The 22,253-nt window shown below is 42.5% G+C and overlaps 2 protein-coding genes and 2 long non-coding RNA genes across 4 annotated transcripts; 1 reads left to right on the top strand and 3 right to left on the bottom strand.

The window, feature by feature from the left end:
• Positions 1 to 29: 29 nt before the first annotated feature.
• On the bottom strand, positions 30 to 1,781 carry LOC129827787 (uncharacterized). The gene is made up of 2 exons (XR_008755219.1): positions 1,626 to 1,781; positions 30 to 1,377 (listed from the first exon to the last, which is right to left on the bottom strand). It is a non-coding gene; the product is annotated as an uncharacterized LOC129827787 (long non-coding RNA).
• A 1,029-nt stretch (positions 1,782 to 2,810) lies between these two features.
• On the bottom strand, positions 2,811 to 5,488 carry LOC129827786 (zinc finger protein 135-like). The gene is made up of 3 exons (XM_055888970.1): positions 5,323 to 5,488; positions 4,303 to 4,813; positions 2,811 to 4,228 (listed from the first exon to the last, which is right to left on the bottom strand). The coding sequence occupies exons 2-3, from the start codon at positions 4,619 to 4,621 to the stop codon at positions 3,492 to 3,494; spliced, it is 1,056 nt and encodes a 351-aa protein (XP_055744945.1). The 5' UTR covers positions 4,622 to 4,813; positions 5,323 to 5,488; the 3' UTR covers positions 2,811 to 3,491.
• A 33-nt stretch (positions 5,489 to 5,521) lies between these two features.
• LOC129827788 (uncharacterized) lies at positions 5,522 to 9,000 on the top strand. Its single transcript, XR_008755220.1, has 2 exons — positions 5,522 to 5,935; positions 6,297 to 9,000. It is a non-coding gene; the product is annotated as an uncharacterized LOC129827788 (long non-coding RNA).
• Positions 9,001 to 18,754: 9,754 nt separating this feature from the next.
• Positions 18,755 to 19,982, bottom strand: LOC129827793 (macrophage migration inhibitory factor-like). Its single transcript, XM_055888983.1, has 3 exons — positions 19,752 to 19,982; positions 19,157 to 19,326; positions 18,755 to 19,039 (listed from the first exon to the last, which is right to left on the bottom strand). Exons 1-3 carry the CDS (start codon positions 19,857 to 19,859, stop codon positions 18,973 to 18,975), a joined length of 345 nt encoding a protein of 114 aa, XP_055744958.1. The 5' UTR covers positions 19,860 to 19,982; the 3' UTR covers positions 18,755 to 18,972.
• Between the last annotated feature and the right edge of the window lie 2,271 nt (positions 19,983 to 22,253).

The raw sequence follows: 22,253 nt of genomic DNA on the forward strand, positions 1-22,253 counted from the left end.
TGTAACAAATAACACTGTGTGACCAATAATTTATTAAGAAAGGATGAGAATAATTTATTCATAAAGAGTTTTATACCTCTCAACATTAAATGAATCAGCAACTAATAGATACATTGAACATAGTACACGTGGGCAGTTATTTCCTCTGATTTTCTAAATCAACCTGCTTCATCTCAAAGGTCTACCTTGCTGCATGAATCTATCTGTTCATGTCTTTTCAGGTCCGCTCTAGAATTGAATCTGTTACCACAGTCCGTGCAGTGGTAAGGTCTCTCTCTACAGTGTGAATGCCCATGTGTTTCATCAAGCCACTCTGAAGGCTGAAGCTCTTCCCACACTGAGAGCAGCTGAATGGCCTGTTCCCCGTGTGGCACTGCATGTGTACCCTGAAGTGGGACATGTACACAAAACCCTTACCACACTGGGAGCAGGTGAAGGCCTTCTTCCCTGTGTGGTGGTACTTCTGGTGGTCTTTCAGGTTTCAGAGCTGAGGGAAGCTCTTCCCACAGTGTGGACAGCTGAAGGGTTTGACCCTCAGATGTGCCGTTGTGTTGATCATCAGGCCATAGGGGCTGGTCTCGAGGGCCCCCACAGCATGCTCTGTCCCCTGGGTGGGTATAACTAACCTTGGGAGAAGGTCTTGCTTCTTCCTGGCCAATGGTAATGGAGGAAGAGGCTCCCTGATCTATCCCCCATGATGTGAGCTCAATCTCTGTAGACGACTCAGGCTGATTATGGGGGAAACTGTGGATGTGATCATCTGGGAAACCAAGTCCACCCAGTCATTGAGCTCTTCTTTGATATGGACCACTTGGGCCTTTGTCTCTTCCATCCTTTCAGAGACAAAGAGCTAGGTGTGGCCGTTTCCTGTGGACCCTCTATCTCTGGGAAAGCACTGGGTCCACCTGACTGGAACATCTCCTGTTTGATAACACAACCTTCCTCTTCTCCTGAGGATGGAACAGAACAAAGTTATAGATCCTATATCGTGTGGGTGTGTGCATCTCTCCTCACTCACCTGACAGTGCCTCTTCTATCTCATTGTCTCCAGCACAACCACATCTCCTACACACCCCACTCTGCTCTTTCTCTTCAACTTCCCTCCTCTTCCTCTCCCCCTCTCTGTCTCTCCATCTCTGTTCACACTGCTGCAGCCGCTCCTTCAAGACTCCACTTCTTGCTTGCTCTGTGTCACTTCCTCCAGGAAGTTGTCCTTCCCCAGCCGATTGATCTCATGCACAGCGGTTTTGAGGACCGTTTCCATGACTCCATTGAACTGGTACTGGAAGGTGAGGATGGCTTCTGACATAACTGCAACAACATCAACACTGCCTCCTCCAGATCACACCAGTGGCCAGAGAGTCAGGGATCTTCCGCCTGGAAACAGAGGTAAGCTGTCAAATACACCAAATGTGGTCTGGATGTGCCTCAAATATCTTGTCAGTAATAGGCATCTCACTTACAAATGATTTATCCCAGCAACATTCTTGTAACTAACACATTAATAAACCCTTACACCACCTTTTACTTGTGGTTAGGTGTGCAAATAATGCATTTATCAAGCTTCCTAGCTAGCTTTAGCTACAGATAATAACAGCTCTGTCCATTTCACAAAATATTCTTACCACTTTCTGAACGTTGTTATTTGTTGTTCGTCAACAAATCAGCTAGTTACAAATATCCTATCTCTCCTAGAACTGTACACATACGTATCAAATACAGCTAGCTAGCTATTGTAATAAGCTAACAGCTACTAGATAGACGGCTAGACCAAAGATATAACTAACCCAAGATGGTTCAACAATGACTTTTAGAGTGTGAGCAAATGAAGCATAGTGGGCAGAACAAGCAAGGAGATGGGCGAAGGCATGTACGAGCTAGCGATATCCTATTGGCACGTTGTAGCATTATTTCCCTATTTCCGTTAGGGAACGCCCCTCTGTGAAATTTGCGTATGCATAAACTAAATTCGACCTTTCAACCCTAAACAATTTTTTTAAACGTTTGCAGAGCATCAAGTCTATAAAACCGAGTGCACTGTGTTCGTAACATATTTTCGTTTTGGGAACAGAAAAATATATTGAGATCAGATGTTTCATTGATGAGAAAATTAGCGGAATGTCGGCCCAGTTTCACCTAGTTCCCACTACCCACAACTAGACTTCCTCTCATTGCCATATTTGGTGGTGAGAAAACGTTCTAAATATATGCTTCACCTTTATAGCCCCTGTGACGTATCTGGGTTACCCCTTCTGTCTTTGGCTAGACTGGAGAAGGTTGGGTCCCGTCCCGCTGGTCTGTGACATCGAGGTGATCATACTGCAAATGCAATTGCGCAGAACTGGGAAATCTTATTCTTCAACGTTTGAATCTCTGTCAAATGCATTTATTTTAATGTTACTCTATGTGCCGTTTTGATTCGGACAAGGCCACTTACTCAGGTTTATTTTGCTTAAGTTAATTGTTTGTAACATGTAACACTGTGACCAATAATTTATTAAGAAAGGATGAGAATATTTTCTTCATATACTGTTTTATTCTTTTCAACATTAAATGCACCCTACTGCCAATGTGATTGCTTAGATCTGGTAAATATGTTTCTTTGATGGTAGAATCTGTCTAAAGCACAGTTCCAAATGTATTTATGTGACAGAGTAAGTTACTCTATGGGCCATTCAGGCTCAATAAGCAAGGCTACTTGCTTATTACTCTTACTTTTAAGATATCTGTGTGTGTGTGTGTGTGTGTGTGTGTGTGACAAATAAATAACACTGTGTGATCAATCATTTATTAAGAAAGGATGAGAATAATTTATTCAAAGAGTTTTATTCCTCTCAACATTAAATGCGTCAGCAACAACACATTGAACATAGTACACGTGGGCAGTTTTCCCCCCACTAATTTTCTAAATCAACCTGCTTCTGCTCAAAGGTCTACCTTGCTGCATGAATCTGTTCATGTCTGCTCTAGAATTGAATCTGTTCCCACATTCCAAGCAATGGTAAGTATGGTAGTATTTCTAACCAAAAGGAGAAAGAAAATTATTCAAAACAACTTTATAAGATTTGCAAAAATGAAGCAATCAACCATCACAAAAAATAGTTAGAGTTGAAAAGCTCCATGAACAGAGCTGTCTTTTGCCTTTTATAGAAAGTACATCCTTTTATCTTTGTGACAGTTAGCAGATGTGCAGAAACAGGCCCTGGGAACAGAGTTGTAAGAAGTAATTTAGTTAATCTGTATAGATCATGATAGCTGATATCTCCTCCACTCTGTTCCTCACTGCAAATCCCATATAGCTAAATTCCTGCCAATCGTAAACACAGGAGGTCACATACTGTGTCACATCCAAGCAGCTCATAAATCTGTACGCTAAGATTTATGACTAAGTCACACAAGACAAGCCCGTATCAGTAAAACTAACATAACAGTAGACAATTCTCTTAAGTAAAAACAGCATATTATGTCTAATTAAACAGTATAGTATGTAATTAATATTTAATTTCCACCACATAAGGCATCTCTGCAGTGTGAATGACCCTGTGTTTCTTTAAGCCGCTCTGAAGGCTGAAGCTCTTCCCACACTGAGAGCAGCTGAATGGCCTGTCCCCCGTGTGGCGCTGCATGTGTACCCTGAAGTGGGACATGTACACAAAACCCTTACCACACTGTGAGCAGGTGAAGGCCTTCTTCCCTGTGTGGTGGTACTTCTGATGGTGTTTGAGATTTCGGAGCTGAGGGAAGCTCTTCCCACAGTGTGGACAGCTGTAGGGTTTGACCCCGAGCTCTGCCATTGTGTTGATGCTCAGGCCATTGGGACTGGTCTCGAGGGCCCCTACAGCATGCTCTGTCCCCTGGGTGGGTATCAATGACCTTGGGAGTAGGTGCTGCTCCTTCCTGGTCCATGGTGCTGGAGGTAGAGGTGGAGGGTCCCTGGCCAATTGTGCTGGAGGTAGAGGCTCATTGGTCCATCCCCCAGGATGTGAGCTCAATCTCTGAAAATGACTCAGGCTCATCATGGGGGAATCTGGGGATGTGATCATCTGGGTAACCAAGCCCCCCCAGTCATCGGACTCCTCTTTGATATGGACCACCCTCTCTTCCATCCTTTCAGAGACACAGGAAGAGCTGGGTGTGGCCATTTCCTGTGGACCCTCTCTCTCTGGAAGAGCGCTGGGTCCACCTGGCTGGAACATCTCCTGTTTGATAACACAACCTTCCTCTTCTCCTGAGGATGGAACAGAACAAAGTTATAAATCCTATATCAGGTGTGTGTGTGTATGTATATCGCTCCTCACTCACCTAACCGAGCCTCTTGCCTCTCATCAGTGTCTCCAGCACAACCACATCTTCTACATATCCCCCTCGGCTCGCACTCTTCCCTCTTCTTTTTCTGCTCTCTCTCTTCAACTTCCCTCTTCCTCTCCTCCTCTCCATCCCTCCATCTCTGCTCACACTGCTGCAGCCTCTCCTTCAAGACATCCACTTCCTGCTTGCTCCATGTCACTTCCTCCAGGAAGCTGTCCTTCACCAGCCGAGTGATCTCATGCACAGCAGTTTTTAGGACTGTTTCCATGACTCCATTGAGCTGGTACTGGAAGGTGAGGATGGCCTCTGACATAGTTGCAACAACATCAATCCAACACTGGAAAATCAACCCCCCTTCCCTTATTGGTACCAGTGCCAGAGTTCACAGCCAGTCTTATATGGATGAGCTGCCCCCCTTGTTTCCCAGTTTGGTTCACTATAATGGAAAGACTTGGATTTAGCCTCCTCCAGATCACACCAGTGCCCAGTCAGGTATCTCTTCCTCCTGGAAATATGGGCAAGCGTTCAAATACACTAAATGTGGTCTTAATGTGCTTCAAATATCTTGTCAGTAATAGAAGGTTCACCTACCAATAATTTAGCCATGAAACATGATTGTGACGAACAAATTAATAAACCCTTACTTACACCACGTTTGGCTGTGGTTAGGTAAACCACATACCGTTATCGCATTTCAAGCTTGCTAACTAGTAGGTGCTTTTAGCAACACATGTGTATTTACATACACTGTTTAATAATACAATCATTTAGATATGTCTCAAATTCCCCCACCATAATGACTAACCGTCCTGCCCTCCAGCACAGTAAGTTGAAATGAAATTGTATTTTACTCCTGGCTTCCACCGGACTGTTTCTGTGCCACCCAATACAATAGAAAGCAACGCTAGAATGTAAATACACCCGCGTTTCTAATAGCACCTAGCTAACTAAGCTAATAACACAGGGTTGTGTAGCAGCTTTCTGACCATTTGACACAAAGAAAAATATGCTTACCACTTTCCAAACGTTATTTTTGGTGTGCGTCAACAAATCAACTAGTTACAAAACCTCCTACCTATCTCTACTAGAACTGTACAGAGGTAAAAGAGACATGCAGCTACTATATATTAGTGATGTCACGTTTCATACTGGAACCTTGAGGCATGCGTAGAAGTAGCTAAACAGATTATTTCGAAGCAGTGGACGGATGCTTGTATTGCTTTGTCAGAAGCACGTGATCAATGACGTCCGAATCGTCGTTTTGTCGAACCACCTGATTTGTTTCCGTAGAAGACAAAAACAATTACCCCAAATATTTTATCTGCGGCTACCCTGCACGTGCGACGTCAACTGTAATAATTTGTCTATTGTAAATTATTTTTACCAGCAGCTGCCACTAGTGTAAGTGTTGATCAAAGCCAAGAGTAATGAACATATTTTCGACCCAATTAGCTTGAAATGCTCAATGCTTCAGGAAGCTTCGTTTCCCGAACACTACTGTATATTATAGCACAGATTATACATTATAGCTAAACTAATACCTAACTAGACTGTAGAGGATGGGTCCCTCCCACACTGATCTGTGACATCGAGGTGATTATACTGCCAATGCAATTGCACCGATCTGGTAAATATTTTTATTTGATGTGACAATCTGTCTAAAGCACAGTTTCAAATGTATTTATTTGCCTAAGTTGCTCTATGGATCATTCGGGGTCAGACAAGGCTACTTGCTTATTACTCTTACTTTTAAGAGATCTGTGTGTGTGTGTGTATGGTAACAATTAAATAACACTGTGTGACCAACCATTTATTCAGAAAGGATGAGAATCATGTATTCAAAGAGTTTTATTCCTTTCAACATTAAATTAATCAGCAACTATAGATACATTGAACATAGTACACGTGGGCAGTTATTTTCTAAATCAACCTGCTTCATCTCAAAGGTCTACCTTGCTGCATGAATCTATCTGTTCATGTCTTTTCAGGTCCGCTCTAGAATTGAATCTGTTCCCACAGTCCGTGCAGTGGTAAGGTCTCTCTGCAGTGTGAATGACCCTGTGTCTCTTCAAGCCGCTCTGAAGGCTGAAGCTCTTCCCACACTGAGAGCAGCTGAACGGCCTCTCCCCTGTGTGGCACTGCATGTGTACCCTGAGGTGGGACATGTACACAAAACCCTTACCACACTGGGAGCAGGTGAAGGCCTTCTTCCCTGTGTGGTGGTACTTCTGGTGGTCTTTCAGGTTTCGGAGCTGAGGGAAGCTCTTCCCACAGTGTGGACAGCTGAAGGGTTTGACCCCCAGCTCTGCCGTTGTGTTGATCATCAGGCCGTAGGGGCTGTCCTCGAGGGCAACCACAGCATGCTCTGTTCCCTGGGTGGGTATCACTGACCTTGGGAGTAGGTGCTGCTCTTTTCTGGTCCATGGTGCTGGTACTGTAGGAAGAAGCTCACTGGCCCCATGATGTGACTTCAATCTCTCCAGACGACTCTGGCTCATTATGGGGGAATATGTGGATGTGGTCATCTGGTTAACCAGATCCCCCCAGTCATCAGGCTCCTCTTTGATGCGGATGACATGGGCCTCCCTCTCTTCCATCCTTTCAGAGACACAGGAAGAGCTGGGTGTAACCGTTTCCTCTCTCTCTGGGAGAGTGCTGGGTACACCTGGCTGGAAGATCTCCTGTTTGATAACACAACCTTCCTCTGCTGCTGAGGACAAAACAGTAGGAAGTTATAGATCCTATATCATTTGTGTGTGTGTATCTATATACATCTCCTCACTCACCTAACAGAGCCTCTTCTCTCTCCTCAGTGTCTCCAGCACAACCACATCTCCTACACATCCCCCTCTGCTCTCTCTCTTCCCTCTTCTTTCTCTGCTCTTTATCTTCCCTCCTCTTCTCCTCTCCATCCCTCCATCTGTGTTCACACTGCTGCAGCCTCTCCTTCAAGATGTCCACTTCCCGCTTGCTCCCTGTCACTTCTTCCAGGAAGTTGTCCTTCACCAGCCGAGTGATCTCACGCACAGCGGTTTTGAGGACTGTTTCCATGACTCCATTGAGTTGGTACTGGAAGGTGAGAATGGCCTCTGACATAACTGCAACAACATTAATCCAACACTGGAAAAAAACACTTCACTTCCAAAGTTCAACAAGCTATGAAACTGGCACGTAGCTTCCAGATTACAACAGCACCAAGGGAGTCCACCTGGAAACAGGAACAAACTGTCAAATACATGATAAGGGAGACCTTGCAGTGTGGACTGTCATCTGGCCAGTGAAATAGGGAAGCTCAGCGACCAATAGTCATTCAGGCAAACAAAATGTTTAGCTATTAGTAATAGTTAGATATTTAAGACATTATTAGCGTCATAGCTAGTTAGCACTACCAGAGCTACTAGTTAGCTAGATAGCAGAATGTTGTCCTGCTTTTCTTGCTAGCACAGTAGCAAATGTTATCAAGTTAGCTAACCTAGCTAACTTGTGATACCACAGGAGTGGTAGCAGCTTCATTTGACTCGAATAGAAAGTATCCTTAATACTTGCCAAACTCTGACACATGTTTCGTGTCAATCAGCTAGTTGGAAACGTTCAATCTCTCATCCTAGTGCCACGAAGTGTGTAACAATATGTGCTGACTGTACACAGGTAACGTTAGCTAGCTAACAACGTTAGACGGCTGGGTCCCGCCCCCTGGCACGTGCTTCAAGGGGATCATCATGAGAAGGTGATTGCGCAGATGTTGTCTCCAGAATGGATATTCGATTAAAAAAATAAGTCTCTTTCTTTTCGTAACTGGTTTGAGAACACAATTATTTTGGTTGGTCAGTTACTGAATGAGGATGGATATCTACTCTCATATGCAGAATTTCTTGATAAATTTAGAATTCCAATAACCCTGAAGAATATGCAAATATTTTTGATGCGATTCCAAGGAGGGTTGCATTTCTTTTAAATTCCTCTGTGGTTGATGTAAGTAACATAGATTTACATGAAAATATATTAATTGGCAATATTAACATCAAAGATAAATGTAGTAATAAACAGATTAGGAATATTGTTTGTGATACTACAATTCCTTCAGGAAGATTTTTTTGGTTGAATATCTATGGTGATATACAATGGTGGAAAGCATGGACAATAACTAACAAATATTGTATCAGTAACAAGGTAAAGGAAGTTTCATTTAAAATATTACATAGAATTTATCCTGTGAAACATGTTTTGGAAAGATTCAAGCTGAATATTGACTATAATTGTGATTTCTGATGTGATTTTTTTGCCTGTATTTATAGTAGAATTCTTTGGATTGACATACAGAACTTTGTTACAAAACAAATAGGACTGGTTGTACAATTTAATGGTTTTGATATTATGATTTTTTAAAGAAATTCTGACATTGATAAAGATGTAGTATATTTAATTCAACTGCTAATAATATTAGGTACGTTTGATATTCACAAATGCAAATGGTCTAATTCAAAAGGTAACTTTTTTCACTTTATAAATTAATTTAAACAATATGGCATTACTTTAAACAAAAACAAAAAACAAAAAGGCAATTCAAACTTGTTTTATTATTAATGAATATGATTTGTTTGTTTAGGATAGTTTGTATGTATGATTGTTTGCATGTGACTATTCCTCTTTTGTTTGTGGATGCAGACTCTATAATAAATAGATGATCTCTTATCTACATTGTTCCATGAGGTAGATAGATAACCTTCACAATGTTTGACTGGTGGAAGACTCCTTAAACATACTGGGCTTGGGAATGTATGAACAGGAATAGCAAGTAACCTATATTTGCATGTTCAATGCTTGTTCAAGAATCAAATCAAATTTATTTATATAGCCCTTCTTACATCAGCTGATATCTCAAAGTGCTGTACAGAAACCCAGCCTAAAACCCCAAACAGCAAGCAATGCAGGTGTAGAAACATGGTGGCAAGGAAGAACTCCCTAGAAAGGCAAAAACCTAGGAAGAAACCTATAGAGGAACCAGGCTTTGAGGGGTGGCCAGTCCTCTTCTGGCTGTGCCGGGTGGAGATTATAACAGAACATGGCCAAGATGTTCAAATGTTCATAAATGACCAGCATGGTCAAATAATAATAATCACAGTAGTTGTCGAGGGTGCGACAAGTCAGCACCTCAGGAGTAAATGTCAGTTGGCTTTTCATAGCCGATCATTAAGAGTATCTCTACCGCTCCTGCTGTCTCTAGAGAGTTGAAAACAGCAGGTCTGGGACAGGTAGCACGTCCGGTGAACAGGTCAGGGTTCCATAGCCGCATGCAGAACAGTTGAAACTGGAGCAGCAGCACGGCCAGGTGGACTGGGGACAGCAAGGAGTCATCATGCCAGGTAGTCCTGAGGCATGGTCCTAGGGCTCAGGTCCTCCGAGATAGAGAAAGAGAGAATTAGAGAGAGCATACTTAAATTCACACAGGACACCGGATAAGACAGGAGAAGTACTCCAGATATAACAGACTGACCCTAGCCCCCCGACACATAAACTACTGCAGCATAAATACTGGAGGCTGAGACAGGAGGGATCAGGAGACACTGTGGCCCCATCTGATGATACTCCCGGACAGAGCCAAACAGGCAGGATATAACCCCACCCACTTTGCCAAAGCACAGCCCCCACACCACTAGAGGGATATCTTCAACCACCAACTTACCAACCTGAGACAAGGCCGAGTATAGCCCACAAAGATCTCCGCCACGGCACAACCCAAGGGGGGGCGCCAACCAAGACAGGAAGATCACGTCAGTGACTCAACCCACTCAAGTGACGCACCCCTCCTAGGGACGGCATGGAAGAGCACCAGTAAGCCAGTGACTCAGCCCCTGTAATAGGGTTAGAGGCAGAGAATCCCAGTGGAGAGAGGGGAACCGGTCAGGCAGAGACAGCAAGGGCGGTTCGTTGCTCCAGAGCCTTTCCGTTCACCTTCACACTCCTGGGCCAGACTACGCTTTTAGTTGAGAGGTTGAATATTACCTCTTGTTTTTAGAGAGGGAAAAAGGCAATTAACACACTGACTGTAGGATTCATAGCATGTTGCTAGTGTAGGAGGAGATATGGAGAGTTTACTAACCAGTGGAGGGCGAAATGGCTACTTTGAATACAGAGTTAAACTGGTAATCTGAGTTAGTTAGTGGGGAGGTGGAGGCTGGTGTTCAGCCACACCTTTCCTCACAAGAGTCTGGGAGTGTTGATCTGAATAAATGGTTGTTCTACTTGTATGGGCCTTTCAAACAATGATTTACCTACAGGCCAGAACAAGACGCTTTTTAAAGTTTATTTTACTTTTACCGCTTTTCCTCCCCAATTTCGTGATATCCAATTGGTAGTTATAGTCTTGTCCCATGCGCCGCCTCATGGGACACAGCCTGGGACCGCTGCACCACTCGGGAGGCCCAGAACAAGGCACCTTATAAGGTTACAATTGTCACACAGCACTGAAGGATGAAACTCTTGAATAGCTATTTCAAGTGGAGAAACAGCCCACGTTCCTAGGTCAGCTTACTCTTTACTTGATCTCCTGGCCTGATGATTAATACCAATTACAGAATTATACTCTCTGTTATATCTTGAGTTATCATAACAGTGTATTATACATAACATTGTATTGTACATTTAAGCAATAAGGCATGAGGGTGGGGTGGTATATGGCCAATATGCCACGGCTAAGGGCTGTTCTTATGCACGAAGCAACACGGAGTGCCTGGATACAGCCCTTAGCTGTGGTATATTGGCCATATACCACAAACCCCCAAGGTGCGTTATTGCTATTATAAACTGGTTATCAACGTAATTAGATCAGTAAAAATACATGTTTTGTCATACCGGTGGTATATGGTCTGATATACCACGGCTGTCAGCCAATCAGCATTCAGGGCTCGAGCCACCCAGTTTATGAAAGAGTTTATACCATGGCATTGTTGAATATTCCTTTCTGATTGTCTTGAAGGGCTTTCTAGAGGAAGCATTATTTCCCTATAACACACGGTAAATTCACACCTTATAAAATTCAATGGCTATAGTTAATTTTTACAAGTTAGTTTGAGATGCTTTTGAAATGTATGTTGTACTAAATGATAGTTTTAACCAATGTTCCCTCTAAACTTCGCGCGTGCGCATTCTTGTCCATCTCTGTACCCTGTTGTACGTCCTGGGTTTCTTCGCAGCAGAAGAAATATTAGCCCCTAGGGAGAAGCACAAGATTGAATTTCACTCAACTTTCTAGAGCAGTGGTCACCAACCGGTCGATCTCACAGGCATTCCTAAAGGGTTCCTATTTTTTAAATTCATCTCGGTCTGTTGGTGGTGGCTGCAGCTGATTCAGCTTCCCTGTGCGCCGGGTAGGCGAACTGTTGCCATTTTTAACCATTTCATGTCTCTAAACTAAAGATACATACTCTGCCTTCTTGTAACTTAAAGCCATTGGTGGAAAGTACTCAATTGTCATTGTAGTGCCTAAATTGGCCCAAAAAATTGTCCCGATACAATTTCCATTCTAATCCTTTAGCCACGATGGAGAGTGGTGAAATGTTGATTCAAGATGAAAAATAATAATACATGTATTTGTTGTTCTTCTGAATACAAAAATGTACAGAATTCTACCAAAACGAATGGTAAACATGGTCTGGTATGGCCAAAATACTATGTGCTGCCATTCCAGTCACTCCCAGTAGGCCTTGGAGCACGTTTGCCTTTTAACTGTAATCTCCATTGGCCTGTAGAGGAGGTATGCACATTTGACAGGGGATTAGTGGCAAACACCGGCCCCAATTGTATATGGTGTGAAATCAAAAACAATTATTTACTTAACTTGAAGGAGCCTTCCTCTTAGACTGCACCTTCTTGCAGTAGGTAGATCTTGATATTGGTCTTTCTATAATGTTGGTTCTTGTCTTTAGGCGTAATGCACGTACTAACCCCTTGGAATCAAGCTTGGTCTCAACAAAATGTCCAAGTATCCATGCACTACGTGGTGCCGTGGGGTCTATGACCAGAACCACATCTCCTTCATGGAAGCTGCGTTTCACTTTACCCCACTTTTATTTCCTGCAAGAGTGGCAGGTACTCCTGTGTCCATCTCTTCCGAAGAAAGACGACCATGTACTGGACATGCTTCCGAAGTCGTCTGATGTACAGGTAGTTTTTTAAAAAGGTTCCAGGGGGTAGGGCAGGCTACGATTTTAACAGTCAAATGTGATTTGGCGTGAGTGCTTCTAGATCCAGGGGTCGTTGGTTACCGTGGTGATTGGGCAGCTGTTTAGAATGGCCTCTACTTCACACAGCACTGTGTGCAATCTCTCCTAAACTAGGGTCTGTTATTTCAGGACAGAATGAAGCACCTGGCAAATCATCCCAACGAGCCTTTCCCAGACTCCTCCATGGTGGGATGCCCAGGGGGATTGAAACTCTGTAGTATTCCTTCATGAAGGAGAGCATCTTGGATCTTGCCTTGATTTAAAGCAGATAGAGCATCTCTGAGTTCTCTCTCAGTGCCAACAAAGTTAGTCCCATTATCATGTCTCACGTGTTGTACTTGTCCTCTTCTACACATAAATCTTCTTATGGCGTTGATACATGAATCCATGTCAAGAGAGTAAGCAATTTCAATGTGTAATGCTCTAGTGGACATACATGTAAAGATCACTCCATATCTTTCAACATTTCCTCTTCCTTTTTTGATTTCTATAGGACCAAAGTAATCCACACCTAAATTGGTAAATTGTGGGATGTCTGGCATGATCCTTTCAAGTGGAAAATCTGCCATCTTCTGCTCACCAATCTTGCCTCTTTGCTTTCTGCACACAACACACCCTGTCATGATTTTCCTTGCTGTAGAGTTTGAATTGGTGATCCAATACCTTTGACGGAGAAGTGAGAGCATGTGATTCCTTCCACCATGTCCTGTTTGTTGATGTATGTGGTGGAGGATAAGTGTATATATGTGAAGGTCTTTGGAGAGAATGACAGGGTGCTTGACTTCTTTAGGCATCGCTGTCTTACACAGCCGTCTTCCGACTCCGAGAACTCAATCCACCAACACTGGATCCAATTTATGAGTGCTACTTCCTTTCTTGACTGTAGATAGCGTCATTGTCAAAGTCAAGATCTCTTTACTGTACCTTTACTGTGCTTAAAACAGTTTCGACCATTATGTGCATGCGAGTGGGGCGTGGCCTCTGAAATGCAAGTCTCTCCTTAGCGGGAAGTAATTTGCCATTGGTGTGTTTATAGTAGTGATTGGAAGTTCGGCTCTTTTTACTGAAAATCTTTTCGACCCGTTCAGTCAAAAGAACGATTCTTTAGACTAATTTTGTTCGAGTCAGTAATGCCCAGAGCACACAGAACCCCTAGTGGTGAACGGTGAACTGAAAACTCGAAAGAGTCATGATTTTACAAGCTTCTCGTTCACAATAGGGGACTTATTGGAGCTGTAATTTATGACTGAGACATGTAAACGTGTGCTTTAAACAATATACATGTTTTGATTGATTGATTAATTCTTGATACATTTTAAACTAAATTGTGGCCACAACCGGACTAGATTGTGAACGACTGTGCGATAAGCACAATGTCATTCGCGAACTGCAGCCCCTCAAACGATTCGTTCTCGAGTGGGAGTTGAGCAGATTCTAGAGGCTGTGTATGTTTTGGTTCTACAACCTCAAAGCTGTGTCCATCATAACATTTAATGATCAATTAAATGCATTTATTATTGCGCCATGCGATCAATTATCAGTTCTAAACATGTATGTTTCTCCTCTATACTCGTGGTCTGCGAGCATGTCTCTGGAGCCGCTGAGCCAGAAGAGCGTGTACTAATCCTGCTGTAGGATTCATTGAGAACGAACGACTAAAATGAACGAATCACTCAGAAAAACGAATCATGACTCAGTAAAAAGAGTCGTTCAAAAATAATGAATCGTTCGCGAACCACACATGATTAGATTATAGGCCCTCTATAGACTGCCAATGAACCATGATACTACTGCTTACTTCAAGCCACTAGAGTGGGCGCAGTGCACTCCTCTCAATTGCTCAACATTCTCAACATTGCTATCTACCGCCCAAGTAAAGAACCAGCTGTATTTGCCTGTCAATGACTGTTTGGTTTTAGGAGCAGAAATAAAACAACTTTTTCCTGATAATAGAAACGTTTAGAATGACTATGGACTGTTATACTAATGGTTATCTTCTTGCTCGCCTTTCATGTTTATAGAATAAACACTCAAAACAACACAATAAACAAGAGTTAACTTTTATTGTAACAACAATGCCGTCTCTTGATTTAATTGGATATCTTATCCATCCACTCTTCTTTAATTTCTTTGATGGAAGAACAGTGGCGAACGTTGTGTTGTCTCAGGCCACGTTCCATTTTACACAAATTAATGTAGATCCTGAGACAGACAGAAAAGGAATGGGTCAAAATGTTCAATTTGTGTGTGTGTGTGTTCACGGTGCCTTCGGAAAGTGTTCAGACCCCTTGACTTTTTCCATATTTTGTTACGTTACAGCCTTATTCTAAAATGGATTAAAAAAACAAATCCTCAGCAATCTACACACAATACCCCATAATGACAAAGTGAAAACAGGTTTTTAGACATTTTTGCAAATGTGTATATATAAAAAAACAAAAAAAACATTAATACCTTATTTACATAAGTATTCCGACTCTTTTGCTATGAGACTCGAAATTGAGCTCAGGTGCATCCTGTTTCCATTGATCATCCTTAACATGTTTCTATTCTACAACTTGATTGGAGTCCATCTGGGGTAAATTCTATTGATTGGACATGATTTGGAAAGGAGCACACCTGTCTATATAAGGTCCCACAGTTGGCAGTGCATGACAGAGCAAAAACCAAGCCATGAGGTCGAAGGAATCCATAAAGCTCTGAGACAGGATTATGTCGAGGCACAGATCTGGGGAAGGGTACCAAAAAATTGTTTGCCGCATTGAAGGTCCACAAGAACACAGTGGACTCCATCATTATTATAATGGAAGAAGTTTGGAACCACCAAGACTCTTCCTAGAGCTGGCCGCTCCCACCAAACTGAGCAATCGGGGGAGAAGGGCCTTGGTCAGGGAGGTGACCAAGAACCCGATGGTCACTCTGACAGAGCTCTGGAGTTCCTCTGTGGAGATGGGAGAACATTCCAAGGACAACCATCTCTGCAGCACTCCACCAATCAGGCCTTTATTGTAGAGTGGCCAGATGGAAGCCACTCCTCAGTAAAAGGCACATGACAGCCCGCTTGGAGTTTGCCAAAAGGCCCCTAAAGACTCTCAGACCATGAGAAACAAGATTATCTGGTCTGATGAAACCAAGATTGAACTCTTTGGCCTGAATGCCAAGCGTCACGTCTGGAGGAAACCTGGCACCATCCCTACGGTGAAGCATGGTGGTGGCAACATCATGCTGTGGGGATGTTTTTCAGCAGCAGGGACTGGGAGACTAGTCAGGATCAAGCAAAGTACAGAGAGATCCTTGATGAAAACCTGCTCCAGAGCGCTCAGGACATCTAACTGGGGCAAGTGTTCACCTTCAAACAGGACAACAACCCTAAGCACACAGCCAAGACAACGCAGGAGTGGCTTCGGGACAAGTCTCTGAATGTCCTTGAGTGGCCCAGCCAGAGCCTCGACTTGAACCTTATCGAACATCTCTGGAGAGACCTGAAAATAACTGTGCAGCAACGCTCCCCATCCAACCTGACAGAGCTTGAGAGGATCTACAGAAAAGAATGGGAGAAACTCCCCAAATACAGGTGTGCCAAGCTTTACCTAATAATTTAACACAATAGATAGTCTGTGTGAGGTAATGTTGAACTGCTTCATGCATGCTCTCAATTAACCCAAATGCAAAGCATCCAGTAAGTTAAAGTTAAAGACAAAGGGAAAACAGAACAAGTTTGTGCCAAGCTTGTAGTGTCATACCCAAGAAGACTCATGGCTGTAATCACTGCCAAAGATGCTTCAACAAAGTACTGAGTAAAGGGTCTGAATACTTATGTAAATGGTATATTTCAGTTTGAATTTTTTTATAAGTTACAAGGATTTCTAAAAACCAGTTTTTGCTTCATCATTATGGAGTATTGTGTGTAGATTGATGAAGAAGAAAAAACGATTTAATCATTTTTAGAATAATGCTGTAACCTAACAAAATGTGGAAAAAGTCAAGGGGTCTGAATAGTTTCTGAAGGCACTGTATATGCAAGCATACATGCGTGTTCTGTACCTGTTAGGAGCGATGCTCAGGTGTTTGTTGAGCAGCTCACACAGTAGTTTAGAATACAGCAGGTTCTGTGCAGAACCGTGAGGTTCCCCCAAACATCATCATCTGGTCTGGAAAGATGTCAATGAAAAAGTACTGCAGAAAACAAAATACTTTTATCTACCATAATGTCAAGCCGTGTCAATACACATTTATTTACTTTGTTTAATAGCTTAATACAATGTGAATGATTCATCGTATGTTGATAGGCAAACACTCACACCCATTCTTCTCAAAAGTCCCTCAGTTCTAAGAGGTAGTGCTGGTCCACAAGTGTTTTAGGCACAGATTATAGCTGTAGATTTTAGTTCCATTTCATTCCTTCCTACTACATCTGTTTGTGAGCTATGAAAAAGTTAAGACACTGTATACAACACTACTTGAAATGGGTTCTGTACATTAACAATTTGCACTATAGTTATTTTCCTTTTACTCGCCTCAGGTCCTGGATTTCCCATGGCTTTGGACAGTTCCATTAGTTTCAGATTGCAATCGGGTCTCAGAGCATATCGTATTATTTATGTAAATCCGAGACAGTCCATTTCGTATATGTTACGCTTCATATGGTATGTACACTACATAAGCAAAAGTATGTGGACACCTGCTTGTTGAACATCTCATTCCAAAATCATGGGTATTAATATGGAGTTGGTTCCTCCTTTGCTGCTATAACAGTCTCCACTCTTCTAGGAAGGCTTTCCACTAGCTGTTGGAACATTGTTGCGGGGACTTGCTTCCATTCAACCACAAGAGCATTAGTGAGGTCGGGCACTGAGGTTGGGCGATTAGGCCTGGCTCGCAGTCGGTGTTCCAATTCATCCCAAAGGTGTATGATGGGGTTGAGGTCAGTGCTCTTTACAGGCCAGTCAAGTCCTTCCACACAGATCTCGACAAACCATTTCTGAATGGACCTCGCTTTGTGCACGGGGGCATTGTCATGCTGAAACAGTAAAGGGCCTTCCCCAAACAAATTTGGAAGCACAGAAGCACAAATTGCAATTTGTACAATATGTTACAAATTCCAATTTGTTGTGATTAACGTTAGCTAGGCTAAGGGTAGGCTTAAGGTTAGGTTAAAGGGGTAGGGTTAGCTAAACGGGTTAGCAAACATGCTAAGTAGCTGCAAAGTAGCTAAAAAGTTGCTAATTAGCTAAAAATGTAAAGTTGTCCATGATGAAATTCGAACACGCAACCTTTGGTTTATACTCCCACCCACCCTACTCACTTTTGCCTGAAGTAAACTTCTGTCTTATGTAACCATACCAAATGTAATATATCATACTAATTTCCCAATGTCTTGGATTTACATTTACTATGTTACGTCTTGTCTATGATATCAGGCTGCAAATAGAAGTGCTGCAGGCATGGAAGCCTTGGCTACATTTGTGTTCACCATGAAAACCATCATAGTTATAAGTTCACTAGACGCAAGAGAAAGATATTTAGGTAAACCGCCTATGCTGGAGGACCATTCTACACGTTAAGCAACTGTGTGAGCATATGAATGAGGTTTGGCTGCTTAAGTGTTTTTCATACACCAGTGGACACAAGAGAGGGTGTTATACATCTAGTGTCAGTACTATTTTTTCAATTCAGAACAGTCTGCAATGTAATCTGTACCATTCTATCCAGTGACCCTGATTGAACCCCAGAAATGGTGCAATGCAACAAAGATGGTTGTCTGTATAGAACAGGTGGAGCGTGACTACATCAATCTTTGATTTGACATGTAAAAATACATTACATCAGCCAACAGATACATCTACCAGAAATTGCAGAGGATAAATACACAAAAAGTCAAAAGACATGTTTCTATTGCTGTCCTCTATTGGTTGACATGGGCTGCATGGCAAACATCAAGTGTCATGGGCACTCTGTACCATACATTCAATGATATACAAAGTCCAATTATTTACATATGTACAAAAGGCAAATATACACACCTAGCAAATCACTCCACCAGCGCAGAGTGGTTTACATTAGGCTAGGAGGCTATCAACTATACCTTGAACTTTACCTAATAATTTAACACAATAGATAGTCTGTGTGAGGTAATGTTGAACTGCTTCATGCATGCTCTCAATTAACCCAAATGCAAAGCATCCAGTAAGTTAAAGACAAAGGGAAAACAGAACAAGTTGGGATCAATGAGAATCACTTTATTGGAACATCAAAGCCAAGGGTCCAGTACGAATCAAGGGTCTGCATAAAGCAAGGGTCCATTTAAGTGCATTTATCAATGCTGCTCTACATCAGCCCAGAAACTGGGCGTCTCTTCACAGCCTACTCTAATGCTGTACTACCGTTATTAAGGTGTGGGGGAAAGGAGGGGTCAGCTCCCATTGAAGTTCAGATCCCCTGATCAGCCGAAGGTAGAGTTGTTCCAGGCTACGTTTGCTGCCTCCAAGTCAAAGAAGTTCACATAGATCCTGCCACAGAGACACAAGAGGAATAGGTTAATATACTGCATGAACACTTCGTATATATATATATATATATATATATATATATATATATATATGTATATGTGTGTGTGTGTCCATTACCTGTCAGGGGAGATGCCCAGGTGTTTGTTGAGCAGTCCACACAGTAGTTTAGAGTATTGTTTCTGAGCTCCTTCGATCTTTCCAATGCTGTGAAGGGAGCAGAGAGCACAAGGGTCTCCTTTCCCTCCAAACATCATCAACTGGTCTGGGATGATGTGCACAGCAAGGTACTGAGAGAGACACACAAACAGAACATACAGTCAGTGGGAGCTGGAACAATCGTGTGTTTAAAAGGCATGAGGAAAACTCCAACCATGACAGTGAAATTGTTCATGTAAACTTGTAATAAATAAGAACTAGTTGTTGGATTGTGTGTTACAGTATTTCTGTTCTGGACCGATCAAAGTACAGCAGACCTGCAGAACTGTAAAGCCTGTTCTATTTTTGGAGTACTACAATGTGCACATGCCCAGTTGTATAACGGTTCTGTTATGGATAGGTAAAGACTGAAAAGGTCTCTCAAGGGAAACAAAAGGGGGTAACCTGCAATGTCATTTTCGGTGCAGAAAAATGCGTCAGCATCAAAGCAACTAGCTAGCCATCTACAACTGGGGCAAAAAAAAAGGCATTGCTGTGCCACGTTTGGAAGACTCACCTGCACAGGTTTGCCCATCGCCTTGGCCAGTTCCTCTGTGGCCTCAGACAACAGTGCAGGCGGAATGTCACTCTTGGCCACATTAGTATTTACCAAAAACATAGGCATGTTGATCGCTTCGCTGAAGTTCTGTGTTGCAGGAATTTTAACCGTTAACTTAGCTCTGATGCGGATGCAATCTGGAAGGTAGCTCCTTCTTCTTCAGAGTTTTTATTGGCGGACTACAAACAAAAACAGTATATTGGCGCCACCTACCGCGTGGGGTGAAAAGTGAGACATTTTTATGCAGAAAAAAAAATGGAAAAGGGAGCAAGCCGGTGAAACGCACACGACAGTCATAAGTCAATAGCGACCACAAGTGGTTGTTCAGGCTACGTATGCTCTGTACTAGGTCTTGGTTACGGAATGTAGGAAACAAACGGGACATTGACGCTCCAATTCGACAGATACCGTGGAATCATAGAGACGAGTTTGAAAACCCTGGCGGAATCGAGAAGAATTTGTACCTTGGGCTGGAGTTGATTGGAATATTCAATCACGCAATGTGCGCACATTTTGTTTACTGTTGGATAGGTTCTGAATGTCTTAGCTATTCACAAAGATTACTGAAACTGTACACAAATTGGGTTTTAAATAAAATGAAGCTATATTTGTATTTGTTGATCTCTCCTGTATCGAGGCAAATCATATATGATGTACGGTCATATGCTCAACAAACGTTGAAATGACGCTTGAAGAATAAATGAATCGAACATTCACAACATATTCAACCTACAACTCCTTTTCCACCAACTGCACGCAGTTGACTGCGTTGCGCAAATGGCCGATCTCGAATAATAAACATTCTGTACTGTATCCCATGTAGGTCATGCTCCTCTGGATCCTGCTGACTGTTTTCTCTACTAGTGAAGGTGAGTTGATGCTATGACACTGTTGATTAGGCCTGCCACTCAATACATCAATGGTTCCCAAACTTTAACCATTCTTTTGACAAGGACTCATGCTGAGACCGAGGTCTCTTTTACAGATAAAAAAAGATACATATCAATACAATATGAAAAGATGCATATCAATACAATATGAAAAGATACATATCAATACAATATGAAAAGATACATATCAATACAATATGAAAAGTACGAAAGAGATACACAACCCAGTCGTAAAAAACAAACACATGCTTCATTAAAACGGTCCTCAATCAGCCTTCTTAAATGCCCTTGAGGCACCAATTCATACACTTTTCAAGAGTTTTAGTTTATTCCACAAGGTGCAACAAAAACAACTACAACGGATTTACCTAACTGTAGAGACCGAAGGAATCTCCAGAGGTCGCAATCCCTGAGATCGTGTATGGTAATCTATACATCTAAAGGTTATGAATGATGTCAGGTGCAGCGGGAGTTTTTGTAAAAGAGCTTTATAAACAAAAAGAGAGCAACGCATCGATCTATGACACTTCAAAGAGGACCAGCCTACTTTCTGATGCAGAATGTAGTGAATGTAGTGATGTAGTGTACTCAACCTGTCGCCCGTAATAAAGTGTTGTACGCTGTGATGAACTGCATCCATTGGTTTGCACATTGCACATTTGTGGCCTGCTGGAGGTCATTTTGCAGGGCTCTGGCAGTGCACCTCCTTGCACAAAGGCGGAGGTAGCGGTCCTGCTGCTGGGTTGTTGCCCTCCTACGGCCTCCTCCACGTCTCCTGATGTACTGGCCTGTCTCCTGGTATCGCCTCCATGCTCTGGACACTACGCTGACAGACACAGCAAACCTTTTTGCCACAGCTCGCATTGATGTGCCATCCTGGATGAATTGATGTGCCATCCTGAGCCACTTGTGTGGGTTGTAGACTCCGTCTCATGCTACCACTAGAGTGAGAGCACCGCCAGCATTCAAAAGTGACCAAAACATCAGCCAGGAAGCAAAGGAACTGAGAAGTGGTCTGTGATCACCACCTGCAGAATCACTCCTTTTTTGGGTGTCTTGCTAATTGCCTATAATTTCCACCTTTTGTCTATTCTATTTGCACAACAGCATGTGAAATTTATTGTCAATCAGTGTTGCTTCCTAAGTGGACAGTTTGATTTCACAGAAGTGTGATTGACTTGGAGTTACATTGTGTTGTTTAAGTGTTCCCTTTATTTTTTTGAGCAGTGTATATCTATGGTCTCTCTTGTAGGCCAAAATACCAAATTGTCATGTTGCTCTAACGCTGATCAGATCAGTGTGGAAGTGTCCCTAGTAGTAGTTTTATCTGTGCACTGTCAATCTACTTTTTCTCAGTTGGTAGAGCAGGGCGCTTGTAATGCTAGGGTAGCGGTTTTGATTCCTGGGAACACACAGATGTAAAATGTATGCAAGCATGACTAAGTTGCTTAGGATAAAAGCATCTGCTAAATGAGAGAGCGCAAATAGATGCACCCAAAACCACTAATGTGCTTAAAATTGGTCTGTGTCACATGTATAATGGAGTGAAACAAACTACACTGAATAAAAA

Source organism: Salvelinus fontinalis, chromosome 29 (genome assembly GCF_029448725.1).
Source record: "Salvelinus fontinalis isolate EN_2023a chromosome 29, ASM2944872v1, whole genome shotgun sequence".
Lineage (NCBI taxonomy): Eukaryota > Metazoa > Chordata > Actinopteri > Salmoniformes > Salmonidae > Salvelinus > Salvelinus fontinalis.

Bases quoted from the DNA above. Each gene is read 5' to 3' on its own strand.
- LOC129827793 (XM_055888983.1), bottom strand. From the start codon at position 19,859: ATGCCTATGTTTTTGGTAAATACTAATGTGGCCAAGAGTGACATTCCG. The intron at 19,327-19,751 runs GTGAGTCTTCCA...TGTCTCTCTCAG, and splicing joins CGATGGGCAAACCTGTGCAG to TACCTTGCTGTGCACATCAT. The intron at 19,040-19,156 runs GTAATGGACACA...TCTCTGTGGCAG, and splicing joins CTGGGCATCTCCCCTGACAG to GATCTATGTGAACTTCTTTG.
- LOC129827786 (XM_055888970.1), bottom strand. From the start codon at position 4,621: ATGTCAGAGGCCATCCTCACCTTCCAGTACCAGCTCAATGGAGTCATG. The intron at 4,229-4,302 runs GTGAGTGAGGAG...TTCCATCCTCAG, and splicing joins GAGGCAAGAGGCTCGGTTAG to GAGAAGAGGAAGGTTGTGTT.